This window comes from Tachysurus vachellii, chromosome 26 (assembly GCF_030014155.1).
Source record: "Tachysurus vachellii isolate PV-2020 chromosome 26, HZAU_Pvac_v1, whole genome shotgun sequence".
Taxonomy (NCBI): Eukaryota; Metazoa; Chordata; class Actinopteri; order Siluriformes; family Bagridae; genus Tachysurus; species Tachysurus vachellii.
The window spans coordinates 12632825-12658648 of record NC_083485.1 but is presented as its reverse complement, the minus strand read 5'-3'; the positions used below and the strand labels follow the sequence as shown (position 1 = coordinate 12658648).

The 25824-nt window shown below is 38.0% G+C and overlaps 2 protein-coding genes and 1 long non-coding RNA gene across 3 annotated transcripts; all 3 read left to right on the top strand.

Annotated features, from left to right (window-relative positions):
* On the top strand, window positions 1-6470 carry zmynd19 (zinc finger, MYND-type containing 19). Its single transcript, XM_060863526.1, has 6 exons — window positions 1-359; window positions 2889-2948; window positions 3221-3327; window positions 3407-3547; window positions 3666-3846; window positions 4898-6470. The coding sequence occupies exons 1-6, from the start codon at window positions 309-311 to the stop codon at window positions 5039-5041; spliced, it is 684 nt and encodes a 227-aa protein (XP_060719509.1). The 5' UTR covers window positions 1-308; the 3' UTR covers window positions 5042-6470.
* An 11096-nt stretch (window positions 6471-17566) lies between these two features.
* LOC132840679 (uncharacterized) lies at window positions 17567-18293 on the top strand. The gene is made up of 4 exons (XR_009647823.1): window positions 17567-17582; window positions 17709-17783; window positions 17986-18073; window positions 18239-18293. It is a non-coding gene; the product is annotated as an uncharacterized LOC132840679 (long non-coding RNA).
* A 1428-nt stretch (window positions 18294-19721) lies between these two features.
* On the top strand, window positions 19722-22282 carry tmem141 (transmembrane protein 141). Its single transcript, XM_060863153.1, has 5 exons — window positions 19722-19858; window positions 19980-20046; window positions 20970-21053; window positions 21660-21767; window positions 22095-22282. Exons 1-5 carry the CDS (start codon window positions 19805-19807, stop codon window positions 22154-22156), a joined length of 375 nt encoding a protein of 124 aa, XP_060719136.1. The 5' UTR covers window positions 19722-19804; the 3' UTR covers window positions 22157-22282.
* Window positions 22283-25824: the final 3542 nt, after the last annotated feature.

Sequence of the window (25824 nt, the reverse complement as noted above, 5' to 3'; positions counted from 1 at the left end):
CGACGGTCACTGTCAAATATCTACTGTTTCTATTGGACGAAAGCGGCCAGCCCTCTTCGCTGATTGGTTAATCGTTGCTCCGAGAGCTGGCAGTTTTTCCAGCGCCACTCAGCGGCGTTTCGCATCGCGGTGGTTTGGTAGCGGCGCGGGGAAAGAGTTGGGCAACGGCTGACCCTAATATCCAGGGGAAAAAAAAGGAAAAACTTGGATGAAACTCGGGGTTAGGGGTTGCCCGAGCTAGCCTCCTAATACCTGTATACCACCGCGGCCGCTCATTCCGTCTCAGTCCGTGCTGGGCAGCTCGTCTAATGTCGGATTTCAAGCTCGGGATTGTTCGCCTGGGCCGTGTGGCCGGGAAGGTGAGCCTCAGGACGGCCATGTGCGACGCCGAGGGGAGGGTCACAAATAAGCATTAGCTGGCTTTGTATTGGGAAAAGCTCACACTTTCTAAACACTCTGACTTATTACAGCGCAGCGTGTGTGTTCTATTTATTTATCCATTCATTTAAATCGACACTTCGCCAGTTGTGTGTTCGGTTTCCTTTACAATTCTGAGCCGTTGTGTTGCGCGAGCGCACGATGCTAACGATGCTAACAAAATAGATGAGGTCTAAAACGGGTGGGTTGTCAAAGGATAGGTTTCGCTTGGTAACGTTTTAAAGCGGGTTGGAAATACGTGTGTGTATATATAGATTTATATAGATATATAGTCGGGTTTTTTATATGTAGAAAATTGTGTGGAGGAAAAAAACAAAAAAACGAACAAAAAAAAACGTTAAGATTTGCGGCGTGACTCGAACCGGCATGTCGGCGGCTCTGAGGAACAACACTAGCCATCATGCTAACTAGCTTACTAACTAACTAACCAGCTCAGTAACTCGTTTATCTTGTTTACTAGACTGAGAAACGAGCATTTAGACGTGGGTTAGTTGTTTTAAAGGCGTGCACGTTGTATTGAGTTTGTGTTGTGTTAATTAGGCGGGACCGGTTTTGTTTGTGTTACCCAGCATCTGTACAGCTACAAGAGCAGAATCACATCCACACTGCGTGCTACCACACAGGCCGCTGCCTACAGGGCATCCGGTGCTCAGAGACAAGGTGTGGGCCTGGGACACATCTCCCTCCTCGGCTTGTTCATGACTGAAGATAAGAGTAGGGAATTTAACATAGAAATAAACATTTATTCTTTCTGTCCACATCTGGTCATGGTGGAGAGAGAGAGAGAGATTGATTGATAGACAGATAGAACTTTGTCATTACATAGTACAGGTACACTGCAACAAAATGCAGTTTGTCATCTACCAGAAGTGTAAAGAGTAGAAGTTAGATAGACAAGTATAAATAGACAAGTGCAGATAAATATGTAGCACATTATAAATACGTAGTACAGTGTGTAATGTAGTACATCATGTTATATATGTATGTATTTGTGTGTGTGTGTGTGTGTGTATGTGTGTGTATGTGTATATATATATATATATATATATATATATATATATTTATATTTGTGTGTATATATGTGTACAGTGAATAAATATAAAGGCTATAGCAGTGCAGAGATGTGTGGACATTGTTAAAAGTACAAGTAAATGGTTCTAAGGCTGTGGCATTGAAAAAATCTGCAGACACTGTTGTAAAGGAACAACAAGTAGAAGGTTATAAGGTTATGGCATTTAAAAAAAAATGTGCAAGCTGAATAAACAAGTCTACTACAGTGTAGAGTTCAGTAGTGTGGTGGTGGATGGAAAAAAGCTGTCCCTGAACCTGCTGGTTCTGGTGCGTATGTATGTTCCTGTATCTCCTTCTTGATGGAAGGAGGTTAAACAGTTTGTGACTGGGATGTGAAGAGTCCTTGATGATGTTGTGAGCTCTGCGCAGACATCTGCTGTGGTGAAGGTGCTCAATGGCAGGTAGTTGGGAGCCAGCATAAAGTTATTGATCGGTTTTGTTTTGCTTTCCTCCTCCGTCAGTGCACTATAACCACGTCTTAAGTCCTTCATGGTTCTGTGCTATAACCACGTCTTAAGTCCTTCATGGTTCTGTATTATAACCACGTCTTAAGTCCTTCATGGTTCTGTATTATAACCACGTCTTAAGTCCTTCATGGTTCTGTAGTTAACCAGAAATGTAATGTGAGGTCAGATTTCTTGTGAAGATTATTTCAGGACTTAAGGTGTTAAAATGTCCAGAGTATGATAACCATGTCTACTAATATCATTGTTTCATGGTACAAATGTATTGTTTAAAAACATACAAAACAATCAGGTGGTGAAAATGTAACCTGTAATTCTAAAGCTTTGCACAAAAGCCTCTTTACACTATCATTAAGTCTGTAGTAAAAAGAAAGAAACAAAAAGAAAACCCATCAAACTCCCTAAACCTTTTGAACAAATTTTTGTTTAAATGTACATAAAATTTACTGTGGTTTATATTCATAACATTATCAGAGCTGGATGCAAACCCGATGAGAGTCACTGGCTTAACGGATGACTATTTTTTTAATGAGCAGTCGACTGGAAATGCATTTTAATGGGTATTTTGAAAAAAGTTAATGGTAACGTAGTCAAACTATCATACACCATATCACCACTCTTCAGCTGCTATACTTGACGAGAGATGTTGAGAGAAAGGAGAGCTAGTCTGTTATAATTATGGAAAGGAGATTAATTTAAGTGATTATTTATTGTTATTATGGGTTGGTATGTTTTTATATTCCTATAGTTATCATTTAAAAAAGTACCAAGATCTCACCAGAATCCACTTTGAGATGATTGTGTTTGCTGTCAAGAGGAAAAAATAGTTGTGTTTTGTGGCAAAGAATGCTGTCAATCTTGTATTTTATATTTGTGTATTTTTTTTTTTTTTTTATTATTTTTTTTATTTTGTAGACAAAATACACCCTCATTGATGAGCAGGATATACCACTGGTGGAGAACTATGCCTTTGAGGTATGAACATTGACATTGATTGGGTGGCCGGCTTTAAAATTCATCTCTGAACGTTTTCTAGTCAAATTAATAATCTTATCTATGATTGTAGCACGTTTTATGTGAATTGGAACAACATGTGGTAGATAAATTTGTAGATAAATATGGGAGTGACTAAATTCTGTGAGTTATAACCTGTTTTACACAAGAAAATGTTTGTGTGCTTAAATCTGTAACTGTATTTCAGCCAGTGATTTTGTTATATTTTATGGAATTCCATCACTGATTTTCAGGCACGCATGGAGGTTGACGCTGATGGCAACGGAGCAAAGATCTTTGCATACGCCTTTGATATAAGCAAAGGACGGTGGGCTGGTCGACCTCTGCATGAGTTACTCTGGTAAGAGTTCCCCATAAACACCAGCTTATTCTTAATTACGTTACGTTTTTGTGTGCTAATTTTGAATGTGTTTGAGCAGGGAAAAACACAGAGGTGGCATTGCTCCAAGCTTCCAAGTCGTCCACATAAACTCTGTTACGGTGGACAACCGTCTAGACAATTTGCGCCTTGTTCCTGTTGGATGGACTCCGAAACCGGAGGAGCTGTCTAGCAAACAAAGGTAGACTATAGACAGCATTGTGCTGGAGCATTGATGTACCAAATTAATCGCATATATTCCTTGATAATTCTCTTCTTGTCTGCTTATGAGACTTATTGTACCTGCGATATTTCCACAGGGAGCAGTCACTGTACTGGCTGGCTATCCAGCAGGTTCCAGCTGATCCGGTGGAGGAGCAGTACTTAGAACTGGGCCGCACACGTTACTACAACGCCAACGGAGAGCTGGTGGAGGAGGAGGAGTGTTCCTGCACTTACTACGAGTGTCACTATCCCCCTTGCTCACTCATAGAGAGGAGGGTCAGTACTGTCACATTGCTCCTGTATACTGTACTGTGGTACAAAATTTTACAAGAAAAGACACGTTTGTGTCATTCTTTCATGAGAACACTGACAATTATGTCTAGTACATATGCAGTTTTATAGGTAAGACAGTGATGGAAATTTCTGGATAAGCCTCTGGTAACCGGATAAAAATAAATAAATTGTTTCTGTCATGGCATTGAAAATCTACAGCGGCAACAGATGTTTGTTTTAATACGTAACCTTTTGTAAATCTGGCACTCATGTAGTTATTTCCTCGCACATAAAGGCTTTATTTATTGTTTATTTTGCTCTCATAGTCTCATAGACTTTTATTTTGTTTTCTTGAATGAAATGCACAGAAGCTTGAAATAGCATGCTTTGTCATCGAGTCTTGAGTAAAACATGTTAATGTAAATATTTTAATGCCAACTTGTGTTAAAACCTGTACACCAAAAAGTGAGGTGAATCTTCAACACAGAACTGACCTTTGACAGTGACCAGGTTTTTAGCATCATTTCCGTGCTTTCTCACTAAGAGTGAGTAATTCTATTTTGCAGGCTGTATGGATTGGACTGTGGGATTAAAATTTGGCTAATAAACCACATGTTCATTAAGCTACTGAAACAAGTGTGGCTCTGCACTTAAGCTTGCTTGTGGATTCTGTTGTCGGCCTGCGGTTTTTCTTGTTCGTTCTCACATTTTTCCATATTTTGGTATGGATATGGTGTTAAAGAATACTAATGTCAATCTTTAATAAGACAAAGACACTGATGCAAAGCTGTATTTTTATACACTGTGCAAAGTCATATACTCGTTAATATCTTAATGCATACAGATACTAAAGCTATTCAATCAGCTGATTAACGCTTTAAACATCAGAAACAGCCCTTGTTTTAGTCACAAGTAAAGCTTAAAAATGTCTTAAAGTTGTTTCTTTTGTGCACTTATGCATGATTGATTAAACATTTAAAAAAACTTTTTGTTTTAGTAATTACTTCTATAAAAAAAAAAATTCTAAATTGTTTATTAAATGTTCTTTTCTTAGCTGCGAGAGTTCAACATCTGTGGCCGTTGTCAGGTGGCACGCTACTGTGGCTCACAGTGTCAGCAGAGGGATTGGCCGGCCCATAAGAAGCAGTGCCGTGAACGCAAGCGGGTCCTGGCCCTGGAGTCTGAGCCTGAACGGTGATCCCCTGAACCCCCGTTGATCATAAATGGGGTCAGAGGGGGGACTGTGGGACGGGACTTGCAAAGAAATGCAAAAATGACACCGTTAAAAAAGATCTACTGACTGACTAAACGGATGGGTGACGTGTTGGTAGGTAAGGCAGGCCTGTGGAGTATGGGGCGGGGGGCATGAAAAACTTTTTTTTGCTTCCCAAACTTTTTGGCATTTCCTTGGCTTGTTATTGGGGGATTTTTCTTTTAGAGGGAGATCAATAAAAGGCTGCTGCTATGTATGTGTGTTTTGTGAAGAAAAACACGACGCCATCATGACTTCCTCTATACAGACTGTCGAGAGTTCATAAACTCACTCCTTCCTTCCATTCTCACGCCCGTCGTGAAGTGTTAGCCACTGGTCTCGAGGAACACGCCTGCTGTAGAAAGAGACTGAATAACGGACCTCTTCACTGTACTTTTCCTCTCCCAGTGGGACTTCCTGTGCACATAAACGTGCACATGCCCGTTTACCTGCCGTATCTTTCCCCAGGTGTGCAGCAAAGGACTGTGCAAATTCACACTACCAGTATTGTGTGTGCAAGTGCGTGCGTGCGTGCGCATGTCATACGATTATCAACTGAAGTAATAGAATTTTACTCTATTCCACGTACGGATGGACGGACTGAGTAGGGAAACATTATTATTGAACCTGGGGATGTTCTCACTTTTTGTTCCTGTGGCAAGTTTCTGATATTGCTCTCAGTGCTGCATTTAAAAAATCCTAGTCGCCTTCCATTAAACTATGTTCACAATCTGTCACTAGCATTTGGATTCAAGGGATGTCCTGAGCTAAAGAAAAAAAAAAACAAACTTGAAAATGCACACAGTTGTCTAATGTATTCAACGTCCACTGTCATCTTTCTGCAAGTTGATGCTTAGGTTATTGTTTGTCAATCCTTCTTGTTCTGTGTAACATCTGTAACTTTTTCCCCTCTCTTTTTGTGTTTTGTATAAACCTGAACCTTTCAATAACAACAACAAAAAAAAACTGACAAAGGCATACATGCACACATGTTTAAAGTGTGTCTTCCTTTTAAATGTAAGGCAACTTTATTGAACTTTAATGTGATGCGCACGGACATGCACACAAACCTTGCATGTGTTGCAGGTATACATGCTATTTGTTGACAGTTGTGTACCAATGTGTTTATTTATCCAGATAGGGTTGAACACTGTGCACTGAATATCCTCACTTTCATCTTTGTCGTGTGGGCAGGGAGACTACAGAATGATTGTGTTTGGGGCAGGGTTTTTTTTTTCTTATTTTTTAATTTTATTAAATAAAAATTACAGTATGCTTTAAATATGTAAAAATAAATAAATCTACATGAGGAGGTAATGTCGGATATCCGACTGTTGTCACTGTAAAATAAATAAAGTATGACGTGAGAAACATATGTTTACACAAGGGTGTCTGAAAGGGTCGCATTTTTATTAGATGTATAAAAGTCTTGATTTGAATACAAGTAGCATCATGTACGCAGTCACAATTCACCTAGTAGAAGGATTTTTGGGTGACTCATAAGGTTGTGAGAGGCACTTAAAAAAGTGCACGTGCTTACTTATAAGCACGTGGAAATTTGTGATTTCAAGCTGAATCAGAGTAAATACGTGTTGCTCCAGAGGTGAAGTGTGAAACATTAGCTTATGAGTTTAATCTGTTGTCAGACTGATTTACAGCCAATGAGTTACACTTCGTCGTTCTCCTCAAGTCTTATGTTGGTATTTTTGTGTCTTACATCTTTGAACCTGTACATTTGCATTAACTTAAGTTGAATGTTGGGGAAAAGTTAGTGGCCGTGTGAAAGCACCATGGGTTGCTAAAAAATGAGAAGAACAGCTTGGTTCAGGATGAACCTTTTTGACCCAAATATTTTCAAAGAATTTGATTTTCTTAGACATTTGGCATGCTTTACTGGTAATGAGCGTGCAACACTAATAAAGAAGAATAGGAGAAATGTCTGGAAACTGGAATAACTCATGAATTGGTCATTTGTCCTGAGATTGAATAAATTCTTCAGTATGAGGTGAATCGTTTACAAGTGATCCAGCAGACTGAAAGCACATCACAAGAGAAAATGTTGGTAAACAGTAGTGTTTGAAACCATTTCCACCAGTTTGTTTTATGTGTAATTCTCTCTCTCTCTCTCTCTCTCTCTCTCTCTCTCTAAATAAATGTTCTATCATTTATTCACTAATTTGGTCTTGGCCAGTTACCACCCACCAGCCTGCTTTCTGCTACCATATAGCCATTAGCCCTGTTGTATTCTCTCTAGATTCTTGGACCGTGGATCATTGTGGTGTTGTCAGTTTTTGAACTTATGATCTCCAAAATTTACGCTGAACACTTATGTTTTACCAATTGGGATTCCAATGGGAGTTCCTATATGTGAATGTTTGTGTACTTTTTTCCAAATGCATACACTAAAAGTTTGTGTACACCTGACCATCATGGCCATATATGGGCGTCCATCCAACTGTGGATGCAGTATAGTTGTAAGCACACGATTATATAGGCTTGATCTCAAATCCATTGAACAATTTGGGGTGAACTGACATGCATGACCTCAATAATGTAGTTTAATTTGAATAAGAAACAAATCTTATAAAGTATTTTCACCAGAATCTAGTGGAAAGCCTTCAGAGAAGAGTGACAGGAAACATGGACCCGTGTTTCTTTGAGTTGGTAAATAAATTTTAGCCAGATTGTGTGAATGATAGCGCATTGAATAAAGGAATACTAATAGTATATAAGTCCTCTATTTTTCTCCCAAAACAAGCTGAATTGGCTATGTTGTGTGTGCATGGTGCCCTATGATGGACTGATGTCCTGATCAGGATGTATTTCCACCACTGATGACATGTTCCTGGGATCATCGCCAGATCCGCTGCAACCTCGATCAGAATAAAGCAGGATGAATAATTACTAAAGAATGAATAAATACAACAACAACAAAAGATGCAAACGTCTTACATGAGCATTAAAACGTATATTAATTTGTCAGTTTTTTTCTGGAGAATTCTAACACCAATTCTACTTTACTTAACATTCATTTTGCTATACACTTATTCATTTACCAAGTTTTTATATAAGTCATTTATTTAGGCTCCTTTTTTAATAGTGTAATTGTAGCTGTTGGTTTAACCTTTTAAGATAAACTAGTATAAAACTAGCTGTAAGATTCAGGAGTCATGGGCAGTAATAATGTGTGTCTTCTCTACAGGATGGCATGAATAACCTTTAGCGAGCATTCAGTCTCCCTAGCAAAGCGAAACACCTTCAGAACTACATTAACTATTAATCTAACAGTGGTTCTACTCAAACATCTATAGATTATAGTTATACAGTTATAACTGTAATTTAATGTTGATATTAGTTGCATTTAGATCGGAAATTTGGGAGTCAGTATCACTTGAGGCAATGCCTCATTTTAGTGCCTCTAGACAGATTACAAACATGGACTAGAAATCATTTGTAACTTCTCTGAATTATTATTATTATTATTATTATTATTATTATTAATTCTTATTTGAAAGTGATTTTCACTGGGATAAGAGATGAATAAACTATCTATCTATCTATCTATCTATCTATCTATCTATCTATCATTTAGCAATGTAAATAAAGTGTGATAGTGCATAGAAGTGCAAATAAGAGTAGTGTACATTGTACAACACACAATATACAGTACAAAATGTGGGAATAGTGCAAGCAGCAATAAACATGGAGATGTAGTGATGAGTGACTGTTCTTACAGTACTCTATTTATAGATGTAAAGTGAAGTGTAACGAGTTTGTAAAGAGCATTTTGGTGCTTTTAAACCGCAAGTCACATATAGTCAAGGTCTGCTGTTTATGAGGGTGATTGTCTGTGGAAAGAAACTGTTCCTATGGCTGGTAGTTTTGGTGTACAATGTTCTGTAGTGCCTGCCTGATGGGAGGAGTTAAAATGGGGTGTGTCCAGCGTATGACGGTTCTATAGTGATTTTATAGACGGTTCTGTAGTGATATTTTTCATGGAGAGTGGGCAGGGGTCTATATACAGTCCACTTTATTAGAAATACATGGTCAAGGATGGATACAGCAGCAAGAGCATCTCTAGGGTTTACACAGAATGGTGTGGAAGAGCATAGTGAAGAGCAGGATGAACAGTCTGGCTCCAGCTGCTAGGAAGAATATAGTAGCTTAATAAGCACTCTTTACAACCGTGGTGAGCAGACATCAAAACATGAGGTGAACGGGCCACAACAGCAGACCTGCAAGAATGTACAGGTATACAGGTGTTCCTAAAAGGTGAATGTGCACATACATAGTCAGTTTTGCTTACTTGGTTCTCTTTAGATCATCATCATCATCATCAGTCGGCTGCAAATATTTGTGGTTTGCAGGCGTCAACGATCTTCTTCCATTCTGTTCTGTTTCTTGCTGCTGTTCTCATTTCGTCAACTGTTGGTGGTATCTCGCTGTTGATCAATTTGCCTATGTACTGTGGGTAGAGAAGCTTTGGTTTACCACGCTTTCTTCGCCCGTGTCTTTCCAATGGTTGATAGAGAACGTACTTGTTGATCAGCTCGAACTCTGGTTTGCGTAGTCAATGGCCGACATACTCTTCCGTCTCTTTAGATAACATTGCATATTAATATTAATGTCAAATAAATCAGAAAATAAAATTTACTAATTAATCCAGTTATATGTAGCAGAATTCATTCATGGTGCTTGTGAAAGAGACTTCATTACTCTAGAGGAGACCGGTGTTTATACCACAGTTAAAAAATCAAATGTACGCTGATCTTAAGTTCATGACAAAAATTCAGCCTATGTAAAGATTTCTTTACGAGCTTCATTCAGCAGCACAGCTTGACCATAAATACACACAGAGAAGTCAGCTAGCAACGAAAGTGATCTCTCTCAGCAATGAGTTGTAAATGCTTTCAAGGCATCGGCTTTTGTTTTTTCTACCATCTCGGAGTGTCCTGCAGTTGAACTCCAGCTAGCACAAAAAAAAAAAAAAACAGCTCATAAAACCGTCAGCTCCCATGCATAGGTTAGCATTTTTATTGCCTTGGACCAGGGACAGAGGACCTGTGGGGGATGCAGCATTGATAAGAAAACCCTTCTGAATGTGCTGTGTGCTGGTTCTAATCTGTTACTACTCAGTCTGGGAAATTCAGCCACGTACTACTTATCTTTGCGATGCTGTTTAAAAATGAAGCTCTGCTACAGAAACCTCATGCTCGGACTAAGGAGGACGGCAAACTTTACCAGGCATTAGGACAACTTCTGTCGAAAGATGAGCCTGACGTACTGAATGCTGCTGGAGCCATGGCGTCACTGGTAATGTTTACACACCCTGAAATGTACACGCTGATTTAGTGCTTAGAGATGAGACCCTGCATGCTGCTTTGGTGGTTCATCTAAAGGGTTGGAAAGGAATAACCAGGGTTTTTAAAAGCGACCATATTTGTTGATGGTTCATGTGAAGCTGTCACTTAACTGCCCATAATGTGACTATTGATATTATTGTATTAGACGAACAAATCAGCAAATCATATACTGAAATCTAAAAACCTTGTTTTTTTCTTTATGCACCAAGCCAACAATTATCTATAGCCTTTTGTGAAGTGTTTCAGATTATGTGTGTTAAACCAACGTAAGTATACTATATCTATGTTTGTTCAGTTGTTCAATTGAAAAGCAAACAACTGGTAAAAACTTGTTACTCGTCCTTGGTATCCTAAATTTACATTGATTGTACACTTTTACAATGAAGTATCATTTACATTAAAAGTTGTACCTGGTGTTTTTTTGTTTTTTTTTTTATTTAAAGCTGCTTTGTGACAGTGTACATTGTTAAAAGGTTCTAAACAAATAAAACTAAATTAAATTGGTGTGCCTTTAGTCACTGGGTCTTAATATCCAATGTTTTTTAAAAGATTTACTCACGTTTCACGTTTGGTTGGTGGTCCAGTGAAAGATACATACTGAAGGTAGAGTAAGTATCTAGCAACAAGACAAAGCACATGTTGGTAGATTTATTTCTGAGAGTGTAGTCTGGAGAGTTATTTCTTTGTATGCTGTCATCTTTATGGTGTATGTTGGAGTGCAAGACTGGGGCAATGGTTTTTGGTGCTTAACTCTGGTATGTCAGAGCCATCAGTTTTCATTAAATTTGGGTATTACTCTGAAAATATATAAGTTGCCGTTACCAGGGTGTCTCCAAAGTAATCCTGAATTCTGTGCTTATTATCTACCTACATTAGGTTGAAACCCCATCAGGACTCCAGTGGCTACTTCAGGACCCTGTAGTTTTCAGTCAAGTAATTGAGAGAGTCAGCTGTCTTCTGAACCACGAGAGGGAGAGAGTAGTTAATTCGGCTGCTCTCATTCTAGCACGGCTCTCTCTGTATGAACCGGCATGCCAAAGGCTTCTAAGTCATCCTTCAGCCTTAATGATTTTCAGACGTTTAGTTCAGTGCCTGACTCTCAGCAGCACAGGTTAGTCCCAATGAGAGGAATCTCAGGTCTTAGAAACAATGAGTGAGAAGCTTTTGTATATAACTTCTTATTACCTGCTTATAAACTACAATTTCACCACAAACAAAAATTAAAGTGATTTAAGAAGCATTCTTTGATGAATTTAAATGCATTGTGAATTTTTTTAAATAGAGTTGATTGTATATGATTTTAGACACTGCTATGAATGCATCCTTCACTATTGGCTGTTTGTGTGGAAGTGAGCAAAGCAGATGCCTCATCTTAGCTGAAGCCAAAGACCAAAAGCTGGTAAGGACGCAGAATTTCTTTGCTACATGACCTCACAAAGGAGTATATCGTCGCTGTCGGGCGGAATCCTCGTATCTCCAAAACCGTTATTTTTCAGTAAATTAAAAAAACGCCGTACCTTATCTGCAGTTCACAGGGTTTAGTCCACGTTGCAGTGGATTGTCTTGCGCTAAATTCCTGTCCTCAGACGAGCACCAGAACTAGCGGGGGTCAAGATTTTTTTTCTTCGAGCCCAGTGTTTTGAAGACATTTACCTCAGAAGACGTGTTGATTCGTTGCGACTCTTCTTGAGGAGAAATATGACGCGAAGCTCTCCCGCGGAGCGAGGAAGAGGTGGACAGTTGAAGTGTCCAATGGAGTTATGAGATTTGCGCTCAAGCTATTTTCAAGACTTTAGATTGGTTAATAACTTGTAAAAATAACAGACCCACGTGGGGACTGACCAATAGCATCGATATGTGAAAAAATATGAAATTGACCAAATTTGGACATACGAGGTTTCCGCCCGACAGCGACGATATGCTTATGCTTATGCTTATTAAAAGCTCAGTGAAGTAGAGTCTGAAACTTAAAGCTGCGGTATGTAACTTTTTTTTAATTAAAGAACTATTCTGTCAATAGATAGTAGTATATTTGTTGTTAAGTCAAAGGCATTATTAGATCAAGCAGTGATCAATAAAAAGCTAGGGTTAGCAAAATAAAATGTGATATTCAGAAAAGGAGGAAACTATAAATGCAGCTTTTGCATACTCAATCTCAGAATTCAAGGACTGTGTCATCTGCAGCATCACTGTGTTTATCTTTTATTATTTACCCCCAGGTTAGTTGTCTGGAGGTGCTATTGTCCAGTGGAGCGGAGTCAGAGGCTGGGCAAACGGCTTGCTTTGCATTAAGTTGTCTGGCATCTAAGGATGATGGACACACCTTGTTAATGGAAAGCCCGTTTTTACCTGATTTGTTGGACGGTCTACTAGATTTATTGAAAAGTGGAGGCCTAGATAGCACTTGGTTTGCTGCAATGTGAGTATCTTTCTGATACTTTTTTGACAGTCATTTTCTTTGCATTCCTCAAGATGGCTGTACAAATTGCCGAAACTCTTGCTGTTGGTTTATTATTGTTGCTTTCTCTCAGGACAGTGAGAGAGTTTGTGTCTCGACCAAATGGAGTGACTCGAGTTAGAAGGCACATCGCTTTGGAGGAACAACTGAAGGTGTTTTTCTTAATTTTCCATAATACATATCTATTGGTAATTTTTATTTTTACTTTACAAATTTTTTAAACAGTAATCAATAGTTCTGTCCCTAAGTAAAAATCACATTGTGGTACTTCGTTCTGAATCACAGACTATCTAATAAACGTAACTCATCCAAGGTTAAGCTAGGCTAAGCTAGGCCAAGGTTAAGCTTTTTTTCTGTTCTCATCAAAGTCACTAAACTCCCTTCAAGATTTTATAGCCATCTTTCTAAACCAAATTCTTCATTCTAACTAGAAAGTGAAATCAAGTGCATTCAAATTCTCACATTTCAGTTTTACAATCTTCTTGATCTTTTGCATTCATCTCCAGCATCTCTCTGCCTCTTCATCAATGGGGTCGGAGCTGCAGGAGGAAATTAACGCGTGCCTGAGGAAGATGAAGCGCCTGCCTAAACCGTCCCCTGTTACTATCAAACATCAGTCAATGGCCTACATTGCATCATGGGAGAAACTGGAGCCTGAAAGTGGCCTGGATGTTACCTATAAGTAGGAAAAAGTACTTTGTTCAAGGATGGACCAAGGATCAATGCTTGTCTTGGTTTTGATTATCATTTGCTGACGATGTCACTCCCCTTCTTTTTTTGTCTTCTCTAGTCTCTTTGATGAGGATACCATGTTGTACAGTGGCCCACAGTGTCAAATCACTTTACCTCATTCCCATTTCCAGCACAAACAGAGTAAATCGCTGTCTCTACGGCTTAATCTCTCTACATCAGATGGTGACACGAGTCCCTTTAGCGAAAGTGTGGAGATAAGTTTGAAGAGGGTGGAACTTAAACCGAGGCCTCCACAGGAACTGTGCGTTATCTCCTGCACAGCTACTGAGGTGCGACTGAAATGGGCGGCGCCAGAGGGTGAGGTCAAGTCAGGATTGTTCCAGGTTTACTGTGACAACGTTCTGCTGGAGACCACCACAGAACTGGAGTACGTGTGATATTCATTCATTCATTCATTCATTCATCTTCTACCGCTTATCCGAACTACCTCGGGTCACGGGGAGCCTGTGCCTATCTCAGGCGTCATCGGGCATCAAGGCAGGATACACAATGGACGGAGTGCCAACCCATCGCAGGGCACACACACACTCTCATTCACTCATGCAATCACACACTACAGACAATTTTCCAGAGATGCCAATCAACCTTCCATGCATGTCTTTGGACCGGGGGAGGAAACCGGAGTACCCGGAGGAAACCCCCGAGGCACGGGGAGAACGTGCAAACTCCACACACACAAGGTGGAGGCGGGAATCGAACCCCCAACCCTGGAGGTGTGAGGCGAACGTGCTAACCACTAAGCCACCGTACCCCCCCTACGTGTGATATTAATATACTGAAATTTCTATCTTCATTCTAACATTTTTTTACACCACAGCTAAAATAACATACATTATCTGACTGATTGCTCCCGGTGAATTCACAACCTTCATGCACACGTCTAAGCAGAGTAAATCAATTGAAAGAAATTTCATTCCAATTGAATGGGGTGAGTTGAATCTATTTAATAAACCAGTAACTGGGAAAATAATCAAGTGTTATATGATGAATGTGAGGTGTAACAAAGGAAACAAAAAAAGGATAAAAAAAAATGTGGTTCACATTTTAAATAATTGGATATGAGCATCCATGTAATATTTTAGGTATTTAAATCTGTGATCTAAGATCTTTGCAGGAACCAATGTATACTATCACATCCTCAGGATTCTTCACTCTTCTCTCCATCAGGACTACAGTGAGATCGCTGTCTCCCAGCACTACATACACGATAAGCATTTGTGCGATGGGTCCAGGAGACACAAGCAGTTCTCGGTGCAGCGTTACTATTCACACTGCAGATGGACAAGATCACGCCCCCAGAGGCCTGGCAGTTGTTGTTTTGGGATGCTACAAGCTCCAAATCTTTTGGTCTGCTCCGGCGGTGCCACTTGGCCGCCTCATGTCATATGAGCTACGTCTGAACGGGTGTGTGGTATACTTAGGCAGAGAGTGTGAGCACACGGCACGCCATCTTACCATCAACACACTATACACCTGTACGGTGACAGCCATCACTTCCAGGGGGCGCTACCAGAGCCAGGCTGTCACTAAACGCACTGCCAAGAATGAAAATGTAAACACCAAGAGGCGAGTTAAAAGAAATTCTGTTTGGAGAGAGAAACGGTCTTTACTTTCAAATGAGAACTTTGTCATTGAGGCCATTTTAAAATATATAGCAGTAGTAAGTTGGCCAAAGGTGGACACCTGACCCTCACACCCATTGTTGGCTCTTCCCTAAACTGTTGTCGCAAAATCACAAGCAGATGATTGTATAGAATCTCTATGTACACTATAGAAGTGTCCTTACTTTGTTCCTGCATGATGGTGCTTCATTGTGAGTTCCTTAAACACATGGTTTGTCAAGGTTGAAGTCTGAGAATTTGACTCACTCCGACAAAACCCCAGCGAACACCTTTGAGATGAACTGGACCACCGACTGCACCCCAGACCTCCTCGCTTGACATCAATGTCTGATCTCACTAATACTTTTATGTCTGAATGATCAAAGTTAACCACAGCCATGCACCAACATCTAGTGAAAAGCCTTTCCAGAAGAGCTTATTATAACAGCAACAAGGGAGCTGTATCTGGAATGCCACAATAGATTTGATGGTCAGATGTCCACATACTTTTGGATATATAGTGCATAAGATCTCTGTATGTAAGACTCTCAGACAAGACGCCATACGCTTTACGGAAAACCAGAAAATGACCTTTGACTTTACTGCTTTTTCCTCAAATTCTTAGGGGTCGCTGTTCTCCTAAACGTCAGACTTTAGCACCTCCAACACCATGGGAAATGACCGAAGTCCAAAAGAAGACCGGGAAGTTGTCTTCCACAATGATTTCTGACTCAAACAAGCACAGGTCCTAACTGAGTTCAATAATCGAAGCATTCATTAGTTTACAAAACTTTGTTTCAATGAATTTTTAAAATTGTCTTATCATCATCTTGTCTTTACCAGGTTACCGTCTTTGATGGTGCAACCACACATTCCTGGCAAAAACAAATCTTCCAGAGTGCCGTCTGAGAAGGTGACCCTAATCACGCAATCTAATATCTCGTTATTAAATACAATACCACAACACTATTCAATTCTGGAATTTGATTAGCCAGATAATACACAGGGACTTCATCTAAGTCTAGTGATACACTAATTGTTGATATGGTAATATTTTATGTGATGAGACATTTGGAAGATCTCCACTGTCAATGTTTTGTAACAGCTCATTTCAGGTCAGAAGCCTATTGCACTTTGTGGATTCCTTGTTGCATTGTAAGTGAAAAGAGGAATCATTTTTGGTGGACGTTTCATGACAGTAAATGGAACTATAAATGGATAAAATGTACAACATGGTGTTCTTTGATATTTTAAAACAATCAGTCATTAACAAATTAACACCTTGCTGTAGGGTGCACTTTTTTTTTGGAATGCGCTGTTATAGGAAAATAATTCAACTAATTGAACTCACTCACTCATTCACTCACTCCGAACTACCTCGGGTCACGGGGAGCCTGTGCTTATCTCAGGCGTCATTGGGCATCAAGGCAGGATACACCCTGGACGGAGTGCCAACCCATCACAGGGCACACACACACACTCTCTCATTCACTCACGCAATCACACACTACGGACAATTTTCCAGAGATGCCAATCAACCTACCATGCATGTCTTTGGACCGGGGGAGGAAACCGGAGTACCCGGAGGAAACCCCCGAGGCACGGGGAGAAAATGCAAACTCCACACACACAAGGTGGAGGCGGGAATCAAACCCCCAACCCTGGAGGTGTGAGGCGAACGTGCTAACCACTAAGCCACCGTGCCCCAACTAATTGAACTGTCGTTGATTATTTTTGAAAAAGCAGAATGTCCCGTAGGTTGATTGGCATCTCTGGAAAATTGTCTGTAGTGTGTGAGTGCATGAGTGAATGAGTGTGTGTGTGCGCTGCGATGGGTTGGCACTCCGTCCAGGGTGTATCCTGCCTTGATGCCCGATGACACCCGAGATAGGCACAGGCTCCCCGTGACCCGAGGTAGTTCGGATAAGCGGTAGAAGATGAATGAATGAATGAGAATGTACCGTTTTGGTTTATTCCCTCCTTATGGGAATGTATGTCATAAAGGAATGTCAGCTACCACAAATATCTGCTGTGAACCTTGATATTTAATACTTAATACCTTGAAATATCTGATATTAATTATTCTACATGATTGCTAAATGATTTTGACACGGCATAAATCTTCTCTTCTTAGAGGTCAGTGGCTCTTATTGCTGAGTTGGATGCTAACGAACAATTGAGCAATATCAAAGACGGTACACATGCGGCTATGGTTCAGTCCGAGCGCCACAAACTGCTGCGCCGAGGGTGTAACAAACACACACTTAGGTCGTCTTCACACGCCATACATCCCAGACCAAAGATCAACCAAGGTACAACCTTCTTTATGTAAAACAAGTGATTTAAAACATTTTATCTGTCAGTAAACTATGTGTATGAAGGCTGGAGTATCGAAAGATATTCTAGATATATTTTCTAAAAACTTTTTTCCAATGAAGTCGTATTGCTAGACTGTCAAGCTGAAAAAGGAGCATCAGACAAACGGAGGCTTCCCCTTATCAACCAACATATAAGTAAGTTAACGTTTATTATGTTTCTATAACAGCAGCTCATACAGTAGTTCCAGCTACAAATCGCAGGCCACGTAAACACTGCATCAGTTTCTATTACCTTTTATTCATTACAAATTCATCACTTTTATTTAAACTATCTTAAAATTTAGAGGAATAATTGGAAATAATATTAACAATCATTTTTGGTTTTTCTTTGGTTCAGCTGAGAATGTAAGACTCCTCCAGCCAGTCTCTTATAACTGGTCTGATCTTAATTGTACAGATCACCAGCATAACACATCCAAAACAAGGTACGGCTTAAATCAGACCTGCACAATTTCAGTCCTGGAGATCTAAAGTCTATTTTAAAAGTCTGATGTCTAGTTTTGCAAATAGCAATTTGAATTATTTGAACTCAATAGCAAAGAATTATTCTGCATCTTCTGATTTATGTGTTTTTCCCTCTCTAATGTTAGACTTGTGATGGGGTCAAGAGCGAACGGTCGGCTGAAAGGAATATTTTGCCCGAGCATTTCACAGTGTGGAACCAAGCTTTTATAAAGACTTTACAAACTGCCATAATATATTCACTTTTGGATGCAGTGAAAGGGATTTTTATTATTATATTGTTGGGGAAAATATTATTATTATTATTATTATTATTATTTTTATTATTATTATATAGGTGGGGGAAAAGATCACATTATTCAGCTTGAATAGCAAAATATTTTATTTTAAATGCATAATAGAGAAATTAGAAATAATCTTAGTGCATCTTTAATACCTTTTATTCAATTGTTTTTGTTCAGGTGTTCATCTTGTATTTTTGTTAGGATGCTTCTTCTTCTTCTTTTCCAGCTCTAAAATGCAATTCAGAATAGAAAACATGAAATAAAAACACCACATGAGAACTTGCATCGGTTATCAGTGGCATTAAAGTGCAGTCTTTCATGTTGAAGCATTTGGATTGTCCCCTGAACCTTTTTAATCAGGTAATATTCAGTGGAAGTAGCCAAGCATCAGTTGGATGATCTGTAGGATTTGGGGGAAAGCAAAAGACTGTTAGACAGAGTATTATCCCATAATATTGTGCTCTATTACATCAGACCAAATACACATTATCATCTAGTACTTGCTAATATTATGAACAGCAGCTACGTTAATCCCTCTCCACTGCTTCTCTCTTTCTACCCATCCTGAGATATCCAGAAATTGTACCAGCTCCAATTGTCTTCCGTGCGATGAAGATTTTTGGACCTCCACTGAGATGAGGCTGATCCTGTGAGGATCCTGAGACATCTAGAGATCTACCAGCTCCAGTTAGACTCTGCTATACTAAAGAGGAGATGTAGAGATGTATCAGACTGTATATTTATAATCACACCCTCCGACGTCACCCATATGAGGATGAGGTTCCCCTTTGAGTCTGGTTCCTCTCAAGGTTTCTTCCTCTTCCATCTAAGGGAGTTTTTCCTCCCCACAGTCACCTGAATCACCTCAGACTTGCTCATTAGAGATAAATACAAACACACTTAAATATATCTAATATTAATCTTGTATTTTGTATTCTATTAATCTTTATATTATTATTTATAATAACCTTTTGATTCTGTATTTATAATAACCTTTTGTTCTATGTTTATGTTCTGTAAAGCTGCTTTGAGACAATGTCAATTTTTAAAAGCTCCATACAAATAAACTCGAATTGAACAGAGAGGTGTATTAGAGCTTAGGGGAGGAGCTAATGCGTAGTGGGAGGGGCTAATTCGTTTCATTTCATTCCACAACAAGGAATCTAAAACTTAAGCTATATACAGTATGAATGTGGCACATTGTATAGAAATATTAACTTAGATACTTAGATCATTTCATTTTGCTCCAATATGAACGCAGTAACGACTCCATGTCACTAGAAGACGCTGATGACATGTTAAAGGCTTCCTTTCAGTTTCCTTCTCTGTTTACACGGAAATAAACTATAACAAAGTCAAATCAGGTTCATATTGAAAGTTAAAGTGTTTTTAGTACAAGAATAAAACGAGATGGTTAACCTTGGGATCAGGAAGGTGGATGACGCGCTCGTGGAGAAACATCCGGTGCGCTGGTTTCATTTTATTCTGTAATATATGAATTAAAGCACAATGATGACATATTAATGCATAACTTGTAAATAACTTGTAAAAACATAAAATGTATTGAAATATCTCTTTGGCTCAGGGGTTGCAACAGTACGCTGCCTGCCAGTCCCGTGCATTTATGAAAGGAACAGGAAGCTTCATGATTGGTTGGTATCAGAGCAATTCTATTGAAATTCTTAAAATTCATTCATTCATTCATTCATTCATTCATGCATGCATTCATTCATTCATTCATTCATTCATTCATTCATTCATGCATTCTTTTATTCTTTTTCTTTGAACCATATTTCACATACCTGATTTTAACAAGATTATATGCCACATCATTTTCTCACAAAAAACAACTTGAATTCTTGATTCTGATTGGTCTAGAACTTTATTATAGAACTTAACTTTATTAATGAACTTCTGTAGTTCACTGGTATAATGTGGAAGGACACAGACATTATTTATGAGTGTGTTATTTTATTCATGAAATGTGTAGAAATATGAAAATACATAAACCTCCTATAGATTTTCCCATAAGATCAACGTTTGTCGAAAATATTCCAGCACTTTACATGGAAAAAAATTGATTTCCACATTTAAATATATTTAATATTAATTTTGAATTTTTGTATTATATTAATCTTTATATTATTCTTTATAATAACCTTTTGTTCTATGTTTATGTTCTGTAAAGTTGCTTTGAGACAATGTCAGTTGTAGAAAGCGCCATACAAATAAACTTGAAATGAAACTTTTAGCACTTTTAGCCTTTAACTACATTACTGATAAATCAGCCTCATTATTTTAATGTCTGATATTCTGAATTTAGAGTATTGTTGAATTACACACATTATTGTTTAAAAAAAAAAAATAAGTGAATGAATGATCGAATGAATACAAATGTCAATCGACCCTAGCTTTTTTGTATTAATAGTGTGATTTTGTAAAATCCCGATTCTCCCCTAATCTCCGCTCACTTTACAATTACAGTAATAAGGCTCGACTAGGTATGTGAAAGACACAACAGTTTGGAGACTGTTGCTGTATTCCCTTTCCCATGTTGCTTCTGTCTGTTATCTAGGTACAATAAGCTTGTTTTTAGCACAGCAGGCACTACAGAAAAGGTTGAAGTATCCGCTCCAGTGGAACCTTTTAGTATCTATTGGTAAGTTATGGTTCCATGTTAATGCCTTGTTCCAATATTTATGCAAAGTCACCTTTTGTGCAAATTTCATATTTATTTGAACTGTAAGCTTTTTGAGTATAAAGTGTAGTTTAAAGGAAATCAACGTGTATTAATCTGTTCTCATTAATGATATTGCTGAGGGACTGATTGCAGCAGCATGTGTATAAAACAAAGTCCAAAAATCTATTATATTATCTATTTAATTATATTATTATTTGTAACTTGAATAAAAAGTAGAATCTTTTATATAAAGATTTTTTATGAATTTCTCAAATCTTAGTATTTGCCCTTTTTGCTTTAATGACAGTACGTAATCCAGCTCTCGCATAGATCATACAGCTTTGTATAAAACCTGAGGATCCATTTTAGATCAAATCCACTAGTGCGTCATCTGAACACAAGGTATAAGAATAACAGAAAGTCCGCAGGCGATAACATGATCCATATCACAAATTTGCTTCAGTTCAAATAGTGACCTAGAAACAGTGCAACATCTTGAATATTAAATAGTTAATAGTTTCAGTGTGTCTCAGACTCTTGGACCTCACTGTGTCCTTTTTCTGGAACTTCTTTTTCTTTTGCCAGTGGCTTCCTCAGTGTTCAGCTACACAGTAACACGTTGGGAGACGACAAAGTGCACAGAGCTGTGGGTTTTATTGGAAAAAGGAGAAGTACCTGATTCCAGTCCACCTGGTAAATCTTCATCTTTTCCCTTCATCTGTTCCTTTAAACAAACCAGTCTCTGAAACTCTGAACAAGATGCTATTTTAAAAGGTGTATTTCATAATAACTTCATATGCCATAGCATTTTAATCCAAAATTGGTTCGACAGCAGGATGAAATCATGTCTCTACACATCCTGGTTATATATTTTTGTGAAACTATCACATATCATGAATACACAAATAACTTGTATGTTTAATGAGTTTCTATTCCTGTTTTTTTCTAAAAGTATTTGCTGTTTTGCTAGTAATCATTTTTCATTAATCCTAACTAGGTCAATTTCTCTTTCTTATTCAGAGGATGAGCCTCTAACACCTGCAGCTCCCAGAGTCACAAAATATGGAGATTCAATGGAATAAATTTGAATGAAAATCTGCAGCAATATCAGTGAACAGAGAGAGAGAGAGAGAGAGTGCGTGTGTGTGTGTGTGTGTGTGTGTGTGTGTGTGTGTGTGTGTGTGTCTTACAGGAATTTTGAATTAAGCCTATGTAGGATGTGGGTTTGAAATATATCAGTATATCGCTGATTTTCCAAATTTTCAAAAGATGTTAATAAATGTATAATCCTGGACATGTGCAGTTTTTAATTAGTTCTTTGGGTAATATATCTATTTATTCACCTTTTCTATGATTATGTAGAGCAGAATTTTGAATTGTAGAATTATTGTGTTACATTGGGCAGGACCCAAACTTTAGCGTTTTTAACGCAGATTATTCTAGAAAAAAGTCTGAATTATTGTACTTGTATGTTTTTAAACATTTTTAAACATTTTATCAAATACAAAATGCCTTATTATAACAATAGTGTATAATTAACAGAGAGGTTTTAGTGGATCCTTTGGAGTTTTTCTTACGCACAGAGAGTGAACCAACATACACATGAGGAATTTTTCTATATATAAAATAGTTTTGTATTTTTTTTTTTTTGGCAATCAGTCACACTATTTTAAAACTGAATATTGATGAATGCAGCATGCAGAGATACAGCATATAATGTGTTTGTAGACCAATAATAATATCAATTGCATTACATTCGCTTATTACACAGTAGTTAAAACATAGTACCATTGACTCGATTACTACATACTAGACAACCAGAGTTATTCAGTAGTTAGAATGGGATTAAAGGTTTGTGTTAGAAAAGTGAGAAATTTGAGTATGAAAGTTAGATACTGGATTTTAGGTGTTTAAAATAGGATTTTCTTTTAATAGTAGGAAGTAAGAGTCATGTGGAGAACCTTCTCATTTAGTTCTAATGGAATAAGCACGTTAATCTATCCTCAAGTAATCCAGATGAATCCTGATTGTCAGTACAGAGGAGTATTTTTGTCTGGTTATGCAGAGAGACCAAAGTTCAGCCTATAACAGTGATTAGAAACATTTTACAATGTTTAGCCTCAGATTAAGCACTTAACACTGCTAGGAGCTTTTCCTGTTTCGGTGGAGTTAAAGAATTATTCAGCGTAAAACTAAATATTAAAGTAGGAGTTTGAAGGGTTAATGCTATAATCAGTGCATTAGGATTTTACGCATGAGGACAAAATTTGTAAAATAATTTCAGACACTGCATGTAACCGTTGTTGGTCTAATGTTTGAACTAATTCCGAGCAATTCATATTATATAAAAGCTTCAAGATTTGAACGGAAAGGCAAATGAGAATAGAATATGAATTCTTACACATGGTTTAGGTTTGTAGGAAGTGAAGAACTGCAATAAAGAACTGTGTTTGCTTGCAGTTGGGAAACATCAAAGAGGACCTGCAGGAGACCTTGCAGAAGACTGAATGAAGGCTATTTAAGAGTCAGCATTGTTCCTGCTTAATGAAATTAAGATCATGGTTTTAAACCCTTAAAATAAAACACTAGTTCTACATTTCCCGGTCTCTGTCTCATGCGCCTTTGTTCATTCGTTCATTTTTTTTTTTTAGAAGCTGCTTTATCCTTGTCAGGGTCATGATGGATCCACAGCTCAGGATCGAACTCCAGACCCTGGAGCGATGTGGTGGAATCATTACCCTTACATGTTTGTTGCTAGCATCAAATCTGTAATCATGATAATGAATTGTGACGGTTTGAAAGTCAAATTTCATTTGTTATATGCTGTATTTTATTAGTGAAGTTTACCTCCTTTGTGTGATTTTTTTTCTATTCCTTCATGTCTTTATACCTTAAATTATAATAAATTATACTGAATAAATAAATAAATAAATAATATGAGTTTATAAATGTATTAATGTTTATGTACATTATTTGTTGTATTTAAAAATTAGGATATTACTTCCGATTTCAGTATTGTGACTTTTTATTAAGTAAACAGCATGTTGTGCAGAGGGTATCAGTCATGCCTCACAGCTCCAGGGCCAGTAGTTCGATCCTGAGCTCAGGTTGATGTTTGTGTGGAGGTTCTTTGAATGTTGCATAATGAAGAGCTGGCACAACTGTAACATGGCACAACTGTTTCTAAATGCATGCACACAAATGCAACCTTGTGTATGATTCTATATTGTCAGGTCATCATTGTAAATGAGAACCGGTTCTCAATTGACTCACCTGGTTAAATAAAGAAGAAATACAAATTCTGTAACATATTCTTTCTTCCAGTCCTCCTCTGATGATTGTGCATGTGAATTCAGAGGTCATCCAGAAGAATGATAGGAAAGAATTGAATGGTGTCACCAAATGTGACAAGACATTTACCACTGCAAACTTACCACTCATTCACAGCCAGTGCCAGGCTGTAATTAAGTCACGTTGTAATTACAATATTTAGAACATGACATGAAGGCAGCATTAAAAAAACCATTGAGTAATTCAATTCAATTTATTTGTATAGCACTTTTAACAATTTCCCATTGTCTCAAAGCAGCTTTACAGAAGTATGGAAACAGAAGAGAGAGAGAGAGAGAGAGAGAGAGAGAGAGAGAGAGAATAAATAAATATATAATAAAAATAAGAAGGAAAAATAAGGAATAAATAAATATAATATATATTTATTTATATATTTATTTATATATTATTTAATATATAAATATTTATTTATATATTAATATATACAATAAAAGTTTCAAATTCATTCATTCATTCATTTTCTACCGCTTATCCGAACTGCCTCGGGTCACGGGGAGCCTGTGCCTATCTCAGGCATCATCGGGCATCAAGGCAGGATACACCCTGGACGGAGTGCCAACCCATCACAGGGCACACACACACTCTCATTCACTCACGCACTAGGGACAATTTTCCAGAGATGCCAATCAACCTACTATGCATGTCTTTGGACCGGGGGAGGAAACCGGAGTACCCGGAGGAAACCCCCGAGGCACGGGGAGAACATGCAAACTCCACACACACAAGGTGGAGGCGGGAATTGAACCCCGACCCTGGAGGTGTGAGGCGAATGTGCTAACCACTAAGCCACCGTGCCCCCCAAGTTTCAAATTAATTTTAAAAATATTATATATATATAATATATATTTATAACTGCTATATATCTATCCCTATCCCTAATGAGCAAGCCGGAGGCGATGGTGGCAAGGAAAAACACCCTGAGAAGATATGAGGAAGAAACCTTGAGAGGAACCAGACTCAGAAGGGAACCCATCCTCATTTGGGTAAATAATATCATTTCTACAACATTTTATAATAGTGCAACCCAGAGATTAATTAAATCGCACAAAATGAATCAAACAAATTAAAATAAAAATTGATTAAGAAATTTGATTCATTCAATAAACAAAAAAGTTAATTAACAATTGTCACTATAGAATCATTACAGTAGTCGTCCTGTAGTTAAATGAATAAATGAATGAATGAATGAATGAATGAATGAATGAATGAATGAATTCACTGTAAGTGATTTAATGGTCAGTTGATGTCCCACACATTGCATGATGAAGTGTCTATTTCTCTACAGACTTTTACTCTTGGCCTGTTATGTATTAGTAGGCTACAAGAGACTAAAATGTGTTTCTTTGACAGAATGAGAGAACTATTATGTTTCATAGCCATCTGGAGACTATACTAGTTC